Source organism: Prionailurus bengalensis, chromosome F2 (assembly GCF_016509475.1).
Source record: "Prionailurus bengalensis isolate Pbe53 chromosome F2, Fcat_Pben_1.1_paternal_pri, whole genome shotgun sequence".
NCBI lineage: Eukaryota > Metazoa > Chordata > Mammalia > Carnivora > Felidae > Prionailurus > Prionailurus bengalensis.
In genome coordinates this window covers 1,047,022-1,067,811 of record NC_057353.1, presented here as the reverse complement: position 1 = coordinate 1,067,811, position 20,790 = coordinate 1,047,022, and the positions used below count along the sequence as shown (strand labels likewise).

At 42.6% G+C, this 20,790-nt stretch overlaps 2 protein-coding genes across 3 annotated transcripts in view; one reads left to right on the top strand and one right to left on the bottom strand.

The window, feature by feature from the left end:
- Positions 1 to 806: 806 nt before the first annotated feature.
- On the bottom strand, positions 807 to 17,931 carry MCM4 (minichromosome maintenance complex component 4). 2 transcript variants are annotated; one of them, XM_043601035.1, is made up of 17 exons: positions 17,855 to 17,931; positions 17,609 to 17,692; positions 17,056 to 17,220; positions 16,557 to 16,720; positions 16,361 to 16,462; positions 16,076 to 16,171; positions 15,904 to 15,999; positions 14,638 to 14,776; positions 12,163 to 12,383; positions 10,200 to 10,320; positions 7,701 to 7,960; positions 6,891 to 7,256; positions 6,314 to 6,441; positions 4,883 to 5,090; positions 3,389 to 3,617; positions 2,754 to 2,887; positions 807 to 1,491 (listed from the first exon to the last, which is right to left on the bottom strand). In XM_043601035.1, exons 2-17 carry the CDS (start codon positions 17,676 to 17,678, stop codon positions 1,399 to 1,401), a joined length of 2,592 nt encoding a protein of 863 aa, XP_043456970.1. In that variant the 5' UTR covers positions 17,679 to 17,692; positions 17,855 to 17,931; the 3' UTR covers positions 807 to 1,398. The 2 variants fall into 2 exon arrangements, with proteins under 2 accessions (XP_043456970.1, XP_043456971.1); XM_043601036.1 differs by having other exon boundaries at positions 17,825 to 17,901.
- Positions 17,932 to 18,604: 673 nt separating this feature from the next.
- PRKDC (protein kinase, DNA-activated, catalytic subunit) overlaps positions 18,605 to 20,790 on the top strand; it is a 204,104-nt gene continuing 201,918 nt past the window's right edge. Inside the window, exons 1-3 of the mRNA XM_043601034.1 lie at positions 18,605 to 18,790; positions 20,248 to 20,324; positions 20,417 to 20,509. Coding sequence (XP_043456969.1) covers positions 18,637 to 18,790; positions 20,248 to 20,324; positions 20,417 to 20,509 — 324 coding nt within the window. The 5' untranslated portion in view covers positions 18,605 to 18,636. The remainder of the gene's footprint in view (positions 18,791 to 20,247; positions 20,325 to 20,416; positions 20,510 to 20,790) is intronic.

The window sequence follows — 20,790 nt, the reverse complement described above, 5'->3', positions numbered from 1 at the left end:
AGAATTCTCCCTCCACCCAGGGTTGGGCTGATTCCTCCCCACGGCAACTAACTCTCCCCCCCCCCCCAGCCCCATCCCCCCTCCCCCCAAGGGCTGGTGCCAAAAGCTGTAAGGAGCCCACCACCCCTTCCCCTAAGTATACCCATCCCTTCAAGATCGGTCAAGGGAAGGTACTGGAGCCCCTGGGTAGGGACAGAAGGGAGAGATCAACCATAAAAGAATACTTAAAAGGTGAAAGTTTGTAAATAGTCTAGTCCATGACGTTGGGGCAGAGTCTGATTTCTACTTCTAAACGATTTTTTTTAATCCCTAACTGTGCAAGCTCTGTGCTTTTAAGAGTGTGGGAAATGGCTTGAGAAGGGTGGCTCCCACTCTAAGAAGCCTGTTGTGTTGTTTAGTTTCAATAAGATTATTTGTAGACCCTGCAAAAAAAAAAAAAAAAAGCCTCTAAATATCATTCCAAGGTTAACATTTTAATGCTATTTAGCCATTCATTTGGACCTATCATTTTCTTTGCATTCTGTATTAATGAGTGTTGATCCTACATTATAAAAAGAAGGCCTACTCATACAATTTAGGTTTTTCATGGATTATTTATTATAATCCTATTTCCATGTAAGACTTCAGCTTATGGTGGTTTTGTAAGAATGCCTGTGAGGATTGAAATAAATTTTAAATACAACAGAACTTATATCATAGGGATTTCTTTTATGACTTCTAAAGCACTATCATGAATTTCCATGAATAGAGTGTTTATTAAAGCTTTTTTTCTTGATGAAAAATTATACCAGGTAACCCAGTCTTACTTACTCAATCATTTATTTAGGAAAAAGTTTACAGATTAGGATAAAGTAGAAATTAACCTAGAACCTAACCATTTCCAACCATCTTATTTTTTTTTTTGGTCTTATGGGAGCCATGAGAACAAGCCTCTGGAAGGAATGACACTTGAGAGTTTTAACAGGGAGAAAGGCTCTAGTCCTTCATTACCTTACACTGAATGATATGCCCTGGCTAAGTTTTATCTCCTATTGCAAAAACCTCAAGCATATTCCCTGATTCCCTTAGGAAATCCAGCACTGACATCCTGTGATATATATAAATACAGATTAAAAATCCTGGTGCTATAATAATGGCACTTACAATAACTTTTACTGTACGTTTGTCAATTGGCACAGAAATTTTACTTATAATGTTAAACAAGCGAACACACACACTTCACTATGAAAACTGAATCCAGGTTAGAAAATTTTTATGGAGCCAAAAAGATGACTTTAAGGAATCTATTTCCACTGACGGCAGCAGTGGCAGCTGACTGGCCCCTATGCTGTACACATATGCAAGCAAGTGCAACGACCAAGTGCAGACAAGCCACAAACAGTGCTGTCCCGGAGAGCTTCAGAGCAAGCGGACGGTTTTGCCAGTTACTGTCAAGAAGTCGTCATCAGCCAAGGCACGCAGGGCTTCTTCAAACATATCTTTGGTAATCGCCTTTGGGGAAGAGATGAAAACAATTATTTTACATGTCAAGTACTCCTTACCTGTAGAGATACAATGATTTCAATTTTTTTTAATGTCTTTTATTCATTCATTCATTTATTTATTTTTAATGTTTATTTATTTTTGAGGGAGACAAAGACAGAATGCGAGTGGCTTAGGAGCAGAGAGAGAGGGAGACATAGAATCCGAAGCAGGCTCCAGGCTCTGAGCTGTCAGCACAGAGCCCGACGTGGGGCTCGAACTCACAAGCCATGAGATCATGACCTGAGCCGAAGTCGGACGCTCAACCGACTGAGCCACCCAGGTGCCCCTTAAATGTTTATTTTTGAGAGAGAGGGAGAGATTGAGTGGGGAGGGGCAGAGAGGGAGACACAGAATCCAAAGCGGGCTCCAGGCTCTAAACTGTCAGCATAGAGCTTTAGGCAGGGCTTGAACTCTTGAGCCCTGAGATCATGACCTGAATCAATGTCGGACGCTTATCTGATTGAGCCACCAGGAACCCCTACAATGATTTCAATGTTGAAGAAATACTAGTCTCTTTCCTTTCTGATGGCTGTATACATTCCTTAGGTTCTTTCTTTTTTTTTAATTTTTAAAAAAATTTTACTTTTTGAGAGAGCGAGCAGGGAAGGGGCAGAGAGAGAGGGAGAGAATCCCAAGCAGGCTCCACGAACCATGAGATCATGACCTGAGCTAAAACCAAGAGTCCGATGCTTAACCAACTGAGCCACCCAGGTGCCCCTACATTCCTTAGGTTCTAACTCAGGACGGGCAACTATTTCCCGTAGAGGAACAGATGGCAATACACAGGCTTGACATCTGCCCATATGATGTAGAAATTACTCAACTCTGCCCCTGTGGTGCCAATGTAACTGAAGATACACAAGTGAAGAAGCATGATGAAAGCAGGCAAAGGGCTGGACTTGGACCCTGGAGTTCTTTTCACTGGACAACTCAACTCTACTTACATCAGGGAACCTGAGCATTTCATCATTAAATTAAGATGCAAGACTGTTAACACTATGTACAATAGCAAAACACTGCAAACATCCTAAATGTCTGACAAGTGGTTAAGTAAACGATGGAATAGGCATAAATTTTATGATTATTTCTTGATGGGTTTATGGATGATTTTACTTTTTAAAATATCATATCTACGTTTAAGAAAAAAAGTTAAAAAAAAAAAAAACCCTAAAAGCAGTATTAAAGAAAAAAAAAGAAAAACTCTATTAAGAAAAAAATTAAACACTTACTATGTCAGATTGTCCACGGATATCTTCAAAAAGTTGCTGATATTTTAGAGCTGGTGTTTTGCCCTTAGATAAAATAAGTCTTTTCAATGCTTCAGCTAATTCTTCTTTCCGTTTACGAGAGGTGGCACTCATTCCTGATTTAAAAGAAATTAATGAAAATATTTCTGCTACAGGGAAGTGAAATATTTCAAATTTTCATAAGTATTTTAGTAGTATTGCCACAAAAAGGTTAGGGGACAGTTGGGTGAATGCCAAAATATATTCAACATTGTGAGTTCTGAATTCTCTGTTGTTTCCAATTTTCTCTAAGTGAGTAGCCGCTAGTTTCCACTAAAACACAGTCCATATAATCTGAAAGGCAAGCAGTGCTCATTAAGAAATAAATTACTTCTTTAAAATGGGCTAACACAGGTGCCTACAGAACAGAATCCCTGTGAAATTAGATACAACACTGTGTGCATGCACATGTGCTAGTGCATTTTTTTCTCGGAAGTTAGCGTATATTTTTCTCACAATTTCTAATATATTCTCAAAGAGGACCTGATCTGAAAAAGGTTAAGAACCCCTGCTGCTTCAAGCGATTTGTTAGCTCAAATGTGAAATACTAATTACGTGTACGCTCAGTGCACACAGACCTGTAGTTAGAATGGAGATGTCCACAATGCCCGTCCGGGGGTCGGTGGCAGACTGCTTTAGAGCTTCCCGATGGAGGCGCTTTGCTTCTTCAACATCAATTGCTTCAACTTTGTTTGAAAATCGTACTTTAGCATGGGCTTCTGCTAACCGAATTAATGATTCCAGCTGTCGAGGGTATGCGGAAACCATTCCTCGGCTGCTGCCAATCTTTCTCATGTCTACATAAGCCTAGTGTAGACAGGAAAAAAACCCCCAAAATTCCTTTTAACAATAACCTTACTTTCGTGGTTGAACTTTGAACAGTTAATATTCTGTTAAATAAACTACCAGCTGCCAGGTGCAGCACCGAGGGGAATTAAAGTCAGATCTAGCCATGGCCCTTGAAGCTAGCTCAGCAAGAAGGTGGTATCTGATGTAGCTGTGAAGAATGGGAGCGGGCAGTGGGGTGCCTAAGGGTTGGCGCTCAGGGGACACAGTGTACTGGGGGTAAAGCGCAGGCCCCAATTACAGCAGAGGACTAATCAGGGTGCCTGTCTGAAAAAGATGCTCAAGGCACCGTCTCTGATTTACGCCCCTGCTGAGGGTTCATTTAATGAGCAAGGCGGGCAGACTACTGGGATAATGTTACAAAGGTGAGTTGTATTAAACTCACATTTTTATGACATAATTTTATTTCTTTTTGAGCCACCCTCAAGTATATGATACAAATGGAAAATTATGCATCGCTTATAACTTTCATTGAAGCATTTTTCGGGGGTTTAGGATATACAGCCCATCAAAGCACGAGGAACCTTCCTAATATCATAAATAACTCATCTATCATTATGCATTGTATACATGTGAAAGGACACTGAAAAGTGAACATCGGATACTTGCAATTCATTTTATGTTTTAGAAACAAGCAAGTGGGGGGCGCCTGGGTGGCGCAGTCGGTTAAGCGTCCGACTTCAGCCAGGTCACGATCTCGCGGTCCGTGAGTTCGAGCCCCGCGTCGGGCTCTGGGCTGATGGCTCAGAGCCTGGAGCCTGTTTCCGATTCTGTGTCTCCCTCTCTCTCTGCCCCTCCCCCGTTCATGCTCTGTCTCTCTCTGTCCCAAAGATAAATAAACGTTGGAAAAAAAAAAAATTTAAAAAAAAAAAAAAAAAAAGAAACAAGCAAGTGGAAGCTCAGAGAAATTAGATGACTTCTCCAGAGTCACAAAGTTAGTAAGCAGTATCTTTTGTACTTCAAACAGGTATTCTGATCTTAAATTCACTGTGCTTGCAAATATTTAATTCCAAAAAGGTTTTACAACATATACAAATGAATCCTTTCCCCCCTTTTACCTTTAGAAAAGTTAATTTTGCAACACAGGAGAAAAAATGAGTTATAGAAAATAGTATGTCATTAACTAAATTACTGTTTTAAAGGGGGTGACCAGTCAATTCCATTGATGCAACCGGCTACCAGCTCAACAGACACATTTTCAGGGTTTGAACAGGGACCCGTGTTACCTCGATGAGAGCCTGGCTGGCTTCCTGGCTCAGCCGAGGCACGACCGCGCCGTGGGCGTAAGCGATGTAGTCCTTCAGCACTGCCATGTCCATGAACTCCTCTTCCACTTGTTCCTCACTCTGGTAGTACAGAGACACAAGATGGTGAGCCAGACGCCTGTCGTATGCTTCGTCCTGAGGGTCCAGCATGAGGAAGATCAAATCAAACCTGAGAAAATATTGTGAAAAAAACCTGTTTTCCTGCTCGGGACACCAACGTACCCACAAATTTAAATTTGCTCCTGAGCCACGTAGACACGCAGAGCGTGTGCGCATGTAGTCAGGGTTGCCAAGGGACAATTAAGGGTCTGCTGTCCCGTGGTCCGGTGAGCCTTCAGTTCAACCCCTTCTCCCTGTTTGGGCCCCAGCAGGTGCCTGTTCTTCTGGCCCTTAGCTCTGCCCAGGAAAAGGCTTGTCACCAAATAGCCGAGTCAAAGAAGTACGATTCCTCCAAGGGAAATGTTATGGTAATTTGGAAGACTGGAAGATTTAAAGGAAAATGCAAAACAAACCAACAGAACAAAACAAAAAAAAAGTTAGAAAAAAAAGTCTAGGGGCACCTGGGTGGCTCAGTCGGTTAAGTGTCCGACTCCTGATTTTGGCTGAGGTCATAATCTCACAATTTGTGGGTTCAAGCCCCACATCGGGCTCTGCACTGACAGTACAGGGCTTGCTTGGGATTTTCTCTCCTCTTGTACCCTTCCCCCAAATAAATAAATAAACTTAAAAAAAAAAGTTGAGGAATTAAAATCTCAAAATCCATTTATGAAATACATCAATACTTGTAGTAATGGGGTTGAGAAAAAGCATGGACCACAGAACTCCACTTTCACAAATTTAATTTTTCAGAACCTTATCTGTCATGTGAAGCCATTCCCTGTACTTAATATTCTATAGTGGCTTTAAGACTGAGATGAGCAGAGACTGATGGACAGGTATCTTGAGTGACATCAAGGTGAAATGTCCCAACAGTTTCAATGTTAAGATGCCACTCACAGCTGAGTAGAGAAGCACAGTCCTTGCCACGAAAACCCTGACCAACCATATTAGAAAACATTGCATTAGAATGAAGAATTTGATACTAGTAGCTGCTGAATGCTATTATTATTATTATTACTATTACTATTATTATTGTTATTTATTTAGAGAGAGAGTATACACAAAGGTGGGGAGAGGGGCAGAGGGACAGGAAAGAGAATCCTAAGCAGGCTCCATGCTCAGTGTAGAGCCCAATGCGGGGCTCGATCCCATGACCCTGGGATCATGACCTGAACTGAAATCAACAGTTGGACGCTTCACCGACTGAGCCACCCAGGCACCCCTATTATTTTCTCTCACCCTGAAAATTCTACAAATGAGCAAAGTAAGAACATCTCTTTTATGTTCTCATACCTTGATAATAATGTGTGAGGCAGCTGGATATTTTCAATGGTAGTTTTTTTAGGATTCCATTGAGACTCAATAGGATTTGCTGCTGCCAGGATAGACGTGCGTGCATTGAGCTGGCAAATAATCCCAGCCTGTCAGAGAAAACAGTGCAGTTAGAAGCTTCACCCTAACGCTGGCAGGAACAGTGTGAGCGATCTTCCGCTGGCACGCCCTGTGCCACGTACCCACTGTCACCAACAGCCATGCAACAGCACCTTGTAAGGGTGATGTCAGCAGATCCACCTGGGACAATCCCATTCTCAGATTCACGCCAAGAACAGAGTTTTAGATAAATGCAAGCCGTAACTGCATTTTTGTCACAAACTAAACCCCTTGCAGGACATTTTGGACAAACTCAAGTTCTACGAATTCCACACATTAGTGAGCCAGTACAGCAAACAAAAGATGATCGTGTGGAAAATACTTTTTCAAAAGCATTTAGCTGACACCTAGCAGGAAAAGTACTGGAAAGTATTCACGAGTTTCCCAAAGTTCTAGATTTCTAAGTGTACCCATGTTAAGCATGCAGAACGGGCCTCACCTTTGCAATGGAAAGAGTCTGCTGTTCCATGACTTCGTGTAGTACTGATCTCGTACTTTCATTCATCTTGTCAAACTCATCAATACAGCAGATACCATTGTCACTCAGAACAAGGGCACCAGTCTGCAAGACAAGCTGCCTCGTCTCAGGGTCTTTCATCACGTATGCGGTAAGGCCAACTGCACTGGAGCCTTTCCCAGACGTGTACTGGCCCCTGGGGACCAGATTGTACACATACTGCAGCAGCTGAGACTTGCTGGTACCAGGGTCACCACACAGCAGGATGTTGATCTCAGCACGAAATTTGCCTCTGCCTGTGTGACTAAAATCCTTTCTTGTTCCACCAAAGAGCTGAAGCAAGATTCCCTAAACAAACATGTTAAACATTCACTTACTACATAGTAACTGAGATCTAGTATAAGCGTTAGTGGGATTTTCTTACTCTGTGAATACAAAAATTACAATTAAGAAATTAAAGGAAGGTGGAAACGACACAACAGTGCTTTAAATGATCACTAACCAATTTGTATAGAAGTACACACCACTGTGCCAGAATAGTGGCCATGCAAATCCCTATTCTGACCCCATCTGGTTATGCTGAGAAACATCCAAGTTCAACATAGACATGAGGAAATGGACAATGATGCTGTGATTCTTGTCGACCAATAACTAAATCAGACTGCGAGCACCTGCTCTGTGGAACAGGCAACAACTCTTATCCTTTATGGGCTGGGGGGCAGGGGGGGATGTTTATACCTTTTGATCTCAAAGAACTACAAATCCTGATCAAAGTTAAAAATCCATTGTTACCTTCTTTATATCTTCGTGTTCATAAATGCTTGGAGCCAAGGCTGAAGCAAGTCTCTCATAAATGTCTGGTTTTCTGGAAAGTTCCTTAAGCAACTCCACACGCTTCTCTGAAAACAGTTTCTGCTCTGCTTCTTCATCAAGGCCGTGTAGACGTTTTGCATCAGTTTTCCGATAGTGAATGACATCAATGTGGGTTTTGTAGACAGACTTCACATTACTCACACGTGAGTTGACTCGAATAGGAACAGCTCGATAGATGCCTGAGGACACAACCAAGACACCTGCTTTTATCTTCTCCTCAATGGCTCATAAACCAGCATGGACAACAGGGAGCACCGCAGAGATCTGACGGCTGGCAGGGGAAGTGAGCCTCCACGCACACTGCCTTCGCGGCCCTCCTAGAATCAAGGGCTCAGGCCTTTGCTACAAAGCTCCCCACTGAAGGGGGCAAGGCAAGTTGGGAAGAACACAGGTTTTTGAAAAAAGCAGACCCAAAAATGTGTTCATCTGTGACTGTTAGCTCTATGACCTTGAGCACCTATCTGAGTATAACCACTGCATACAATCATCCTGAGATTAAATGAAATTATTTTGCTTTTAACACCATGCTGGCTGATGGCTGTGTTCTGTAAATAGTATTCTGAAATAGTTATTTTCACTTCTCTTAAGCTTAGTGTACTGAATCTGCTTAATAATTATTTGACAAAGTACTATTATTTAGAACAAAGTCCTAAAATCCTGTACCAAAAATTTGGAAAGAAAGGAAATCCTAAAAGCTCTTTTACAAATTACTCAAAAATTCTTAGACATGACAGCCTACGGAGTCAAAGGTGAAGATATGATAAAGGAAAAATAAAAGTGTTTCTAGGTGAATGGCCATGCCCCAGTGTGCTTCTTAAATATAATTTAAGAACATTAGAGATAAATGAACAATCAGCGCTTCAAACATACCAACTCATTTGTTCTTTAAGAAGTGTTTCCCGGGGTGCCTGGGTGGCTCAGTTGGTTAAGCATCCAACTACAGCTCAGGTCATGATCTCATGGTTTGTGAGTTTGAGCCCCGTGTCAGGCTCTGTGCTGACAGCTCAGAGCCTGGAACCTGCTTCGGATTCTGTGACTCCCTCTCTCTGCCCCTCCCTCACTTGTGCTCTGTCTCTATCAAAAATAAATAAATGTATAAAAAAAAAAAAAAAAAGAAGTGTTTCCCAACCTGATAGGTCTGTTTATGTTTCCTGACTTTCAAGCTAGAAGGCTTGGACTCCGGGACAATCCACTTTCCTGCTGCTTGAGGAGCAAGCATCTGTGCCCTCTACCAACAGCCTTCACGACAAGCCTCCATAGATTGCTGGTCCTTCTGTTTATTAGCAGGTCACGTAATTCTTTTTCAAGACGTAAAAACCAATTTAAATGCAGTATTCTGAGACTACACACCCTTCTTCAGGCAAGCCAGATTAGGGATGGATGATGATTTAAAGTGGTCTAGTTATCTCTACTGGTGCTTGCAGGGATTCACTGCCTTAGAACAGCACAAACAATACTTACTTTACATTCATACGATGCTTTCCACAGCACCCCCCCCCACCCAATACATTCACCTGTATCATCACATTAATTCCACTTGGAGGTTGAGGAAATTAAAATAGCAGACTAAATACATTACCAAAGATTTCAAAGCAGTAGGGGCAGAACTAGTCGTCCACATTGTTAACAGGTTGCCAGGGACAATGCTGGGCTTCATACCGGGAGACACGGGATGAGAAGTCCTAACTCACTGAACACAACCAAGAGGCTGCCCCGGGAGCTACGGCCACTCCCTGGACTTAGTCCCCTCACTGCCCTCAATGAAGAACTGTGCTTGCTGTCCAAACACACCCCCTTTGAGAAACCAGGTGCTCATGCTGCTCGGAAGCAGAGAAAAACTGGCATGTGTGCGTGGCGCAGTGACATAGCACTCTCGTGGCCAGAAGAGGGGAGGAGCCCTGTGCCACAAATTAGAACCTCAGCTACAGTGATCTGCAAGTCTCAGTGTCCACTCCCTCCAAAAATATCACGTGACTCGTGCGTGGAAGCAAAGTGCTCTGACCCATTCTTCTCTATGACAGGTGAGTGTTAACCCTTGGCTGTGCATTTGGGAAATAAGTAGCAAATTACTTAAAATTCCAGAGTTGGTGAGTGCTGCTTCCTGGAGCTGCTCGTATGATTTCAATCTTAGCAACACCAGCCTTGTCTGAGTCGTTTTCTCAAGATACCAACACCATCGAGTCAAAATACGCTCACAGCTCTGGAACACAGAGATGTCAAAAGCAAGCAACTGCAAGGACAATGATTGGAAAGGTTCTATCCTGCTAGGTAGAAAGGTGATTAAAGCAGGACTCATTTCCTCAAGACTCGAATGACTCCTGCAGGCAGGACCAAGCCAGAGGACTAAAAAGTGTCAAAAAAACAAAAACAAAAAAAAACAAGACAGACTTCTCTCATTAATACAATTTTCGTTCTTACCTGTAACATTCACTCTGTCTCCAGGCTGAACCTTGTCAACAAGATCATTGTGAGCAAAAAGGATGACAGTGTGAGGCGTCTGCCCTGCAGGCATATCTTCAGGAGACTCTTGAAGTTTGATCTGAAAGAGCAGTGGAAACCAAAATCTCAACAAATGACAAGCATAATTTACACAAAACTGCCAGTCTTACTTACAGATAACTACTTTTGATGTTTACCGTGTTTGTTTTTAAAACACCATTCTTTGCTTTTATCTCCAGGTAGCTAACATTTTCTTAAAAGCTTTTCATGTGACACGATCACATTTTTGGAAGGATGTTGTTTATTTACACGTTACCCTAATTGGAGGAAGTGTCTGGTGACTTGTCACCATTTTTTTTTTTTTGCCATTTCAAGGTTGTAGTCGATATTTCTTGGTTTAAATGTCTGCCTATATTTCTAGTTATGTTTTGAGAAATTACTTCTAATAGATTTCCTAGGTGGAGAAGTACACTTTTCAGATTCATGGTTAAACACTTCTGTGCATCTCTCCTAGTCACAAATACTTGCCTATTTACTCATCTAAGAGGTATTGGCTGAGTACCTGCCATGTGCTGGACCCTGGTTCTAGGTACTGGAGACTGCGGTGAATGAAGTTCCCTCCCTCAGAGTGGAGGACAGACAACACACAAACACACGAGTGAGTACGTAACATCTGACAGTGACAAATCCAACAGACAGAAGAAAATACAGAGTAAGGAGCACAGGTGGTGGGGGTGAAGAGATGCTTTTTGTAAAGCAAGGCTAGGGAAGGCCTTTCTCAGATCAAGCAACCTCTAGGCAGAGGTGTAAGGATGTTAGAGAGGAAGCCACGTGTTCTGAATGGTAAGAACATTCACTGCAAAGGTCCTGAGGCAAACTTATGCTTGGCTGAGGAAGGAAATGGTTGTATAAGAAATGGTTGAGACGCTGTCATTGAGATCTGTGGGTACACAAAGTGTGTTGTGGTGATGTGGGGCCACATAGTTTAGAGGCTACTCTAAGACATTAAAGGTTTTATTTCAAGTCAGTTTGGGAATTCTAAAAATACTATACTAAAGCACCTAGGGAGCAGGGTTGCCAAATTTTTATCTCCAACTCAGCACCACGCTGGCATTGAGTTGAGGTATATTTGCTTATATTAGATAAAAATTTACCAATATTCACCAACATTAAACATTTCTATCTTAATTTTCAATTCTTTGGTTAGTAAAAAGTTGAACACTTTTTCACATTTGCTAATATTTTTCTCACTGACTCCCCATACAGGAAATTACCTTTTGTAGTATTTTGAACACATTCTCTACTTAAATTTTTAAAGTTGTTTAAATATTGTAACAACAAAAAAACAGTCCTTGACCCTGTGTGTGCCTTTACACCATCATAATCGTAGCAAATAAATTATTTTGCCTTTTCCTACTTATTTGTAAGTCATCTTAATAACTTCACCTTAAAATGTCTAGGATTAAAGAGGCAAAAGGCCAAACTTCCTTTATAATAAAATCTGTGAGAAAAACTTTAGAAAACCTGTCAATTCATTCTGTACCACTGGCACAGCCGAAAAATGACAAAATCAAACCAAATAATGTTTACCAATCTTTTAAAAAAGATTTTTTAAGTAACCTGTACACCCAACGTGGGGCTCAAACTTACAACACTGAGATCAAGAGTCACATGCTCTACTGACCGAGCCAGCCACAAGCTCGGTTTTTACTGATCTTGGAACACTGCCATCCCAAAGCTGAAGGCTTAAGTTTCAAGTACCCAGCCCAAAACCCTGTAACAAAATCTAGTGTCAAAGAAGGAATGAAATAGCTGGATTCCATTTAGGAAGCCAGGTTTTAGAGCCTTACTAACGGACGTGTTAAATTTGGCTTTTTGAGGATCCAGAGATGTAGAACAAACATGACAAAGGGGCGTCCCAGGGCCCCAAGAAAGCACACACCATCTGCTTGTCGGAGAACACAGAGCGATTATGGATCAGTGCCATGCTGTGGGTGGTGTGGCAACGCTCACAGACGGAGGGCTCAGCGATGCGACCACGGTCAATCTCCACCCGGGTTGTGTGGGCGCACACTTGGCACTGGAAGAAAGCTTCTTGCATCTCTGGAATCAGCTGGGATGTCCTGATTACCATGCCACTGATGGCGATGAGCTGGTCGATGTCTGCAAGGGGTTGGGGAGAGAGATCAGCTTGTCCATCAGCCACTGTCCACAGCCCAGCCAGACGTGGTCTTCCCTGAGCTATACGCCTGCCGGGGCAGGTCTGGGCATGCTGTGAAGCCCAGGAGAATGCTACTGGGAGATGCAGAGGTAGCTGGGGATGGCTGGGGTCGCAGACAGGTGCTGTGGCCAGGGCACAAATGTTTCACTGGGTACCCTCAGGTCTGGCTTGGGATGCCCTTCCTGTGTTGTCTTCCTTCTTCTCTGCTCTGATGGACCTCTGGCCCTATGGCCCAGGGCCCCGTCTCCAACAGGCCTCTACCACGTCCCAGCTCGTCTGCCTCTTGTTCTGCTCCACCTTCCGGTCTTGGATTAGAAGGCTTACACTTTTGCCTCCTTTGTGCCACGGCCCCCCACCTCACTCACTGTATCTGTAGAAGTCCTGCTGTGTCATTTTATGTGAAAAGCATGGGCCCTGGAGCCAGATGATCAGGACTGAGAACCTGTGTGACCTTGAGGATATCCTTAGCCACTCTGTGCCTATCTACACATGGCAGTGAGGATGGCACCTACCTTATGAAGTTGTTGAAGATTAACAGCCTGCATACATCAAGCTTAATAAGAACAGTACGTTGCAGTAATAAGCACTATAAAACTTAGGCAATCTTTACTGCCATTTATACAAGAAAGCTCTTATACAGAATATTTTTCACTCTTGTTCCTGGTTCCTCTACAATTTGGGCCTTCCCTGGCAAAACTTCTACCCAACTAATTCCCACTGGTGGTTCCAAATGAGTTACACTGTTATCTGTAGTCAACAGAACTCGGCCTATAGTCAGCCACTACTGGCCGTGTAGATTGTTTTAGCCTTCCAGTACTTACTGATGATTCATGAGGTCTTTTGCACTTGGCCCAGTCCTCCCTTCCACCTACTTACAAATCTTCCTTTCTTGTCTCCCCACCAATCCTTTTACCTTAACAAGTAACCTCTGTAACTAGTTACACAAATAAACGTAGAAGTTAGAACACTTTTGAAATTAGTTGAGTATCTGGCAATTCCTCTTCCTCCAAAACTGTGATAATCTTCTATCTTACCCCGAATTCTTCATGTACCAGCACTCTGCCTCTGGAAACTTAACTGTAGCACTCTTACTCAAACAGTCTCCTACTTCCTTCTGCGTCACCACTGAATGGCCGATCATAGCAGTGAGGTCAGGAACAAATTTCATGATACACACATATATGTATATATATTCCTTTAATCAACAGTGAACTCCAACACTTGCTTGCTTATTGGCCGTTGTATTTTCTTTTACCGATATTTGTGTCTTTTGCATGTTCACCTACAGGAGTATTTACTCATTCTCCATACTTTATACACCTCAATTTTCACACATGGCAAATACTATATTTGTCCTGTATTTTCACTCCTATGGCCACTGTCCAGCTTAGGACCCTGCTGTTCCACACTGGAGCTACTGTTAACATCTCCTAACTGAATTTCAACATACCTTGCACACCAGACCGACCCACCATAAACTTCTCAAGAGTGCAAAAGCCTTCTTGCTTTCTCCTGAAAAAGTATCAATGGCTCCCTATTGACTTTGGAGTAAAAATCTGTATTAAATTGGAATTCCAAGTTCTTCAGGACCCAGGCTTTCCAGGCCTCACACAAACATTAACTCCCTGCTTCAGCCAGCATTTGCTATTCATGCTCAGCTCTGGTTCACTTCTGCCTACATCCCCCTTTGTGCTGTATCGTGAATTCCTTCATGCTTGCTTTCCAAATCCTTACTGTAACCCAAATTTCTCTCTCAACATGAACTCTTTCCACCTGGGCCTAGAACTCCTGCCCTCCCTCAGCTGAGACATCTCCTGCACTGATCTCCTGTTCTACATTTTTCTTTTATTACTTTCCAGACTAGAGTTCTTTCTTAAGCTCCAAGGCAGGGATCATATTTTGCATTTGTTTTCTACAGTGATTTTGAAAAAAGTGCTTACTTAGTAACTGTGAAATTATTATATTTGGGCAAGTTCTTCTTAAGATAGACAGTTGTCAAGAGTTATAACATTCTTTATGTAATTTCAGTTAAGTTAAAAAAAGGTACAGTGGGTTCAAAGGTGTGTAAGGTAAATGAATTTGCCAGATAGTCAATTTATAATCCATTATCATCACTATCACATACACCAACTCTTTTAAAGTTCCTTGATAGTGAAATAAGATTTTGTTTATGTATTTTCTTATTAAAAACATTACCTTCTGGATTCAGGTTTCTCATATTTTTTGTCTTCAGTGCGTTGAATGGTCTTACTTGAATCTGATGTTCTAAGATTGAGTCAGGGTAACGGTCAAAGAAGATCTCATTGACAGCCATGTCAAAGGTTGGGATAACTTCCTATAATACATAGAAAAAAATACATAGAAACAAAGGTATGTTTATATTTCCATCTTAGAATTAAATACAAAAAATAGACCATTTCATATTGGCAATATAAAAACAAACACACAGCATAATCCAAAAATATCACCTGTATATAATCATAACACACATTTTACAAAACCTTGGGTACATTGAGACTGAGCTATCTCACCTTTGCATATTTTCATTTGGGTTAAGTGTGACCACGCATATGAAATCTTCACAATGTATTGCCTCGTCTTAGGCTTTTAATTAGTAACAAAAGGATTTTAAACTTTTGTGTCTTATTTTTTTCCCCATAACGATACCAGAATAAATAAATCATAATTACCGCAAATTTGTTAACATTTGTTTTCCATTTTACAGGTGAAAAATCAGCCTCTGAGAGGCTACAGAACTTGTCCAAAGTCACACAGCTATTATGTAGCAAGATCAAGATATAAAACCAAGTCAGCTTGCCCCAAACCTACAATCATAATCAATATAGCTCAGGGGCGCCTGGGCAGCTCAGCTGGTTAAGCGTTCAACTTTGGCTCAGGTCATGATCTCGCGGTTTATGAGTTGAGCCCTGCATCAGGCTCTGTGCTGATGGCTCGGAGCCTGCTTTGGATTCTGTGTCTCCCCCCCCCCGCTTTCTGCCCCTCATGCTTGTGCTCTCTCAATAATAAATAAACGTTAAAAAGAAAAAATCAACATAGCTGATACTTCAATAAAATCTGACCTAAAGCTTAAAAAAAAGTTAACATAATCTGTTACAGATGGCACAAATATGTAATGCATTTATTTATAAAATATCTTCACTTAAGATCATTTATTTCATCCAACCCAAGGAGCTATCAATTTTAAGATTCACCATTATTTTATATACTGTTAAATATTGCCAATTAAACTATGACATGCCACTAACAATAATACATATCCCTATTTTGGAAAGGTAAAAGTATGAGAAAAATGCTCATCTTAAAGGAGAAGAAACATGATTTTCTTAAGTTTTTGTGCTCTGGAAGCCCATTTTGGAGAACCATGAAATTCAGCTATTAAAAAATCCTCTAGATATTCTGGATGTTTACTGTAGTTCATCAAGGTCAAAATCAAATTCTTACCTGTGGGTAGCAGATGAGCTGTCTGTATAGATTTTTGTCAAATGATTTTATGTGTTCACAGTTTACATTTAAAAATGGCTCCCCAATGACATTAATCTAGAAAAGAAGACAAGTTATGTTCTGCTAACTGTTTTAAAATACATAATTTGAATTTATAAGACTATTTGATTACCTCTCCAAGTCGCTGCATGTACAGAGGTTCCGTAATATCTATGCCAATATTTTCTTCTTCTTTAGCCAGAGGGTCAATAAAACGCTGAAGGAACCTCTTGATGTAGAGAGAAAAACATGAAATCTGATGCATTTAGGAATAAGCAACTACTCAAAATGCAAAAAATTATGAGCCCATCACTATTTGGAGGCATATGTATTCTCATACAGCCAAGTGTTATGGCTACTTATAGTTCATAAACTCTTTCTCCCAGCACTTTCAGAGCCATATTAAAGTACAGCTTACCTGAAAATTTTCTTTGCATGTTGCTACATTTACATCTGTTCCCCAAATCACAAGCTTTTGGCCTAGAGACTGCTCACTCGCCACTATATCTTCTGTTGCTGGCTATACACAAAAACACGATAGAACGATGTTAATGGGGAATTACCCATCCCATGTCCCCCAAAACCTCTATCAGAAAACCATACTGTGTACTCACCACATCGGACTGCAAATCCACCTGCAGGCCTTTCCGAGCAGACCCCAGGTCAGGCCTCTGCCTCACAGGCGTGCCTCTAATAGCACTCCTTGGGGTTCCCTCTACCCGAGAGCTGGGAGTGCCATATGTCAGTGGTGAACTAACGTCAAAGTCAAGGGGGATTGCTACAAAAACAAAGTGTGACAATCTACAATAAAATTCTGGTAGCCTATCAAATCAAAAACTAGAGCATGGTATTGGTCGATCTAAGTCATCTAAACACAACAGCAAATAACGTTCCTTGCAACCTGAAGTGATGAAGATCCCAGGACTATTAAACCTTCTAGTAAAAAAGCACCAAAACTTTCTTTCTCTGCTCACGAAGCCCTAACACCTACCATCTTGTACTCTTGCTGAACATACAGTTACATTAACCACCCGTTAACAAACCAGCACATCTGACCAGCAGAAGCATCATCATATATTAACCACAGTATAACTTAGAACGCCAGAAACACACTTGAAGAATGTATCTGAGCAGGGCTGGAAAATAACGTGTCCTGAGCGGCAGGGCTCTGCAGGTCAGCTCCAGGCGAGGTCGGCATAGGCTGCAGCTCTCCTGTAGAGGTAGAATCTTCGCCTCTACGTCTCTGATACGGTGATGACCTGGCATCCTCACTTCGAGCTTGTGACATACAAAACAGAAAAGATGGCCATTAATTCTCACGTTTGGTCTTCCTCGAGTTCCATCAAATCTTTTGGGAACAAGCAACAAACCAAACAAAAAGGAGACAAATGGGCATGGACATATTTACAAATAAAAAACAGCTTGGCAAGGGTGGAAATGAAGGCCCAGCGCTGCCTGCCTCACAAAAAAAGTGCCTGCACACTAGAACTGGCAGAACACCGGGCAAAGGGCTCGCAGTCCGCCCATCTTACTCCATGCCAAGACTTAAAGACACCGCTCCGAAACTGAAACCCGCGGGGCCCTGCGCACAGACCAGGGTGGCGGGAAAAGGCCAAAAGAGAAGCCAGGGTAATGCGGCGAGCCCGACCCACGGGAAGGGACTTACGCGTCTGCGCGGGAGTGATTCGCCCGCGCCGGCTGCCGCGGCGGCTCGGGGTGGACGCCGGAGACGACATGGTGCTCGGGGTACCTGCGCAACGAAAAGGGAGGTTCACGCCGCGTCCGCCTCCGGTTTTCCCCTTCCCCACCGCACAGACAACCGCGCTGGACACCGCGCCGCACCGCCCCCGCCCTCTAGCTGCTGCTGGGGAAGCGCGGCCACCTTCGAGGCGCGCAGGGGTCCCAGACGCACCCGGAGGCTAGTGTCCCGAAACCGCGGGGGCTGGGCCTAGATTTCGCGCCAGCGGCACTGTCGTCCACGCCCTCGGCGGTGCGCCACCAATCACAGAGGCGTCCATGTATGGCCCCGCCTCCGGGAGACGCCACTGCGCACCTACAGGGGGGATTGAGCAGCCTCCCTCGGCGCCTCATGGCAACAGACTCAAGCCTCGCTCGGTGCCGCCCCCTCCGTTTAGGTGGTCTGACCCCCTACGAGACGGCGTTTTCGCGGGAAAACTGGGGTGTCCGACCAGACCAGGTTTACGGAGGGGTTTTTCTACACTGTAGTGTTGGCTAAGAATGTTTTTCTTTATCCGTTAGGCACTTCATTTTTAAAGACATTACACATGCATTTTTCACTCTTTATCAAGGGACAACTTTGTCGATCTTGACCCAAGCCTCTAGCTTGTTTTTTCTTTTTCCTGCCTTTGATTGACCCCAAGTCACCAACATTCCGCCCCATTTATTTCGAGGCCAAATTGTTGAATTCCTGTTTCTCCCTAGGCTTCGATGTAAGCGTCCTAAGTGTATTGTGTGTAACACATTCGTTGGCCTTCTAATATCTTAATTCACATCTAATTGGCTCTTCTTCCAGAGAAGTCTCCATTCAAGGTCTCCCGCAAGAGCCCAGTCACCGCGAGCCCCGCCCCTGCCCCGGAAACCCCAGCCCCGAACCCGTGAGCCCCGCCTCCGAGCCCCGTGGCATCTCGGGATCCCGGCAGAGGTTGCGCACGCGCAGTGCCGGGTTTGGGCATCATGGCTGACTCCGGGTTAGGTGTGCAGGGCTCCCTACTGCAGCTGCAGAAGTCCTTGTCTGCCGGGGACCGCAGCAGCGGCGCGATGGCCAGTTACCAGCTGATCCGGGGCCTGGGGCAGGAGTGCGTGCTGAGCTCCGGCCCCTCAGTGCTGGGTGGGTACTGTCCCGGCCGTGCCGAGGGGGGGCAGACGCGCGTGCGCGTTTGGGGTTGCTGGAGCCCGACAGCCTAGCGTTTCTCCCGCCGTGGGTGCATCTAGCGGTATTTTGAAGTCCAGCCTTTTGATTCTGGATTGTCGGAATTTCTGTGGAAATTTTTGTGGAAAAAAAGTGACTTGTCATGCGGCTTTTTTTTGTTGTTGTTAGGAAGGATGTTTTAAAAGTAAAGTTGGTGAAAATGCCTTAAGTTTAGCAATCCTTACTGTGCAAAGTGGGCAGAGAGAACCAAAGGAAAGTATTTTCCTTCACCTTAAACGCGCCTAAACCCTCCAGTACCTTTCTCATACCCTCAGGTTTGAAACCTCAGAAGGAAGGTTCCTACTTTTGAGAAGCATTGCAGAAATGTAACCGAAAAGTCGCATCTTTGTGAGCAATCTCTGAGAACTTTTTGTTCCTTTGTAGTAAAAGTGCTTCTTTTCAGCACTTTAAAAATATATCATTGCTTGAAAACTTGCGATGCTATCTAATACCTATCTATTGCCAAGGGTGTATTATCAGCGGGAAAGTAAATTTTAAAAACTAACCTGTAAATGCTTTCTAGTCTCAGCGTTTCTAAGTTAGAATTCCTTTTTCCTTCCTTTAGTTAACTTGTTGATAAAGCCGTTCCAAGTTTATTCTGAATATTTAGTATGTGTTCTTTCACGTGAGAGACTATAGGGGAGTGTATTAGTTTTCTCTTGTTGCGGTAACAAATACTACAAGCTTAGTGGTTTAGGTTTGTTAATCTTACAATTCTGTAGTTGGAAGCCTAACATGGGTTCACCAAATTAAAACCCAGGCATCAGGCCGGGTCATGTGGAATTCATTTCCTTTTTCATTCAGGTTGGCACAATTCTGTTCTTGCAATTGCAGGGCTAAGGTCCCTTTTTCCCTCCTGATGTTCCCTGCTTGTAGAAACCACCCACATTTCTTGGATCATGGCTTCCATCTTCAAAGCCAGCAACCATGGCTCCAGGAACCCCTGTGCTTGAAATCTCTCTTCTCTCCTGCCCCCCTCTTTCCAACACTCTTCTTTCTCTCTCCTCCACTGTTAAGGGCCCATGTGATAATATTGGGCCCACGGATAATCCAGGATAATTTCCCCTCTTTAAAGTCAGCGATGAGCAACTTTAATTCCATTTGCAACCTTAATTTCCTTTGGCCATGTAAAGTTAGCGTATTCACAGGTGTGACGTTGGGATTAGGGCTCACGTAGCTTTGGAGCCATTATTCTGCCTGTGTCATCTCAATGGAATATCATCTAGAATTTCCTGTTTTCTTTATTTAAATACAGCATCCTTAAGTTAGTGTTTAATTGTTTATAAGGCTGAATTGAGAAATATGCAACCCATTTAGGGTGGGTTTATGGAGTGCTTTTTGGCAACTCTCTTACCTTACTTGTTTTTTTTGTCCAGCATTACAGACTTCCTTAGTTTTTTCCAAAGATTTCGGTTTGCTTGTATTTGTTCGGAAATCACTTAACATTGATGAAGTAAGTTGAAGATCTTTATTTTCCTTTTCGTGTGTATTCCTAAATGTTGGAGTGACTCTTCTTCTTACCCATATTTACTATATTTTTTACAGTTTCGTGATTGTAGAGAAGAAGTGCTAAAATTTTTATGTGTTTTCTTAGAAAAAATTGGCCAGAAGATCACACCTTATTCTCTTGATATTAAGGTAAGGAGAAAAAACATATGTCAATATTGATTGTAATTTATGGTGTAAGTTAAACTTAAGTTTGTATTTTATTCTTGTCTTTCTCATCGAGGAGTTTACTTATTGTGCATGATTGTGTTAGAAATGAAGCGGGTTATTCTTTTTAGATTTAATAAGCTAAGACCCTAATCAAAAACTACTTTGATTTGTGGCATATAAGGTAAATAATGTCTTTTATAAAAAGTCATACATAATAAATTTGGTTTTTTGAATTGTGGGTAGATTTCAAAACACTTTAAAAA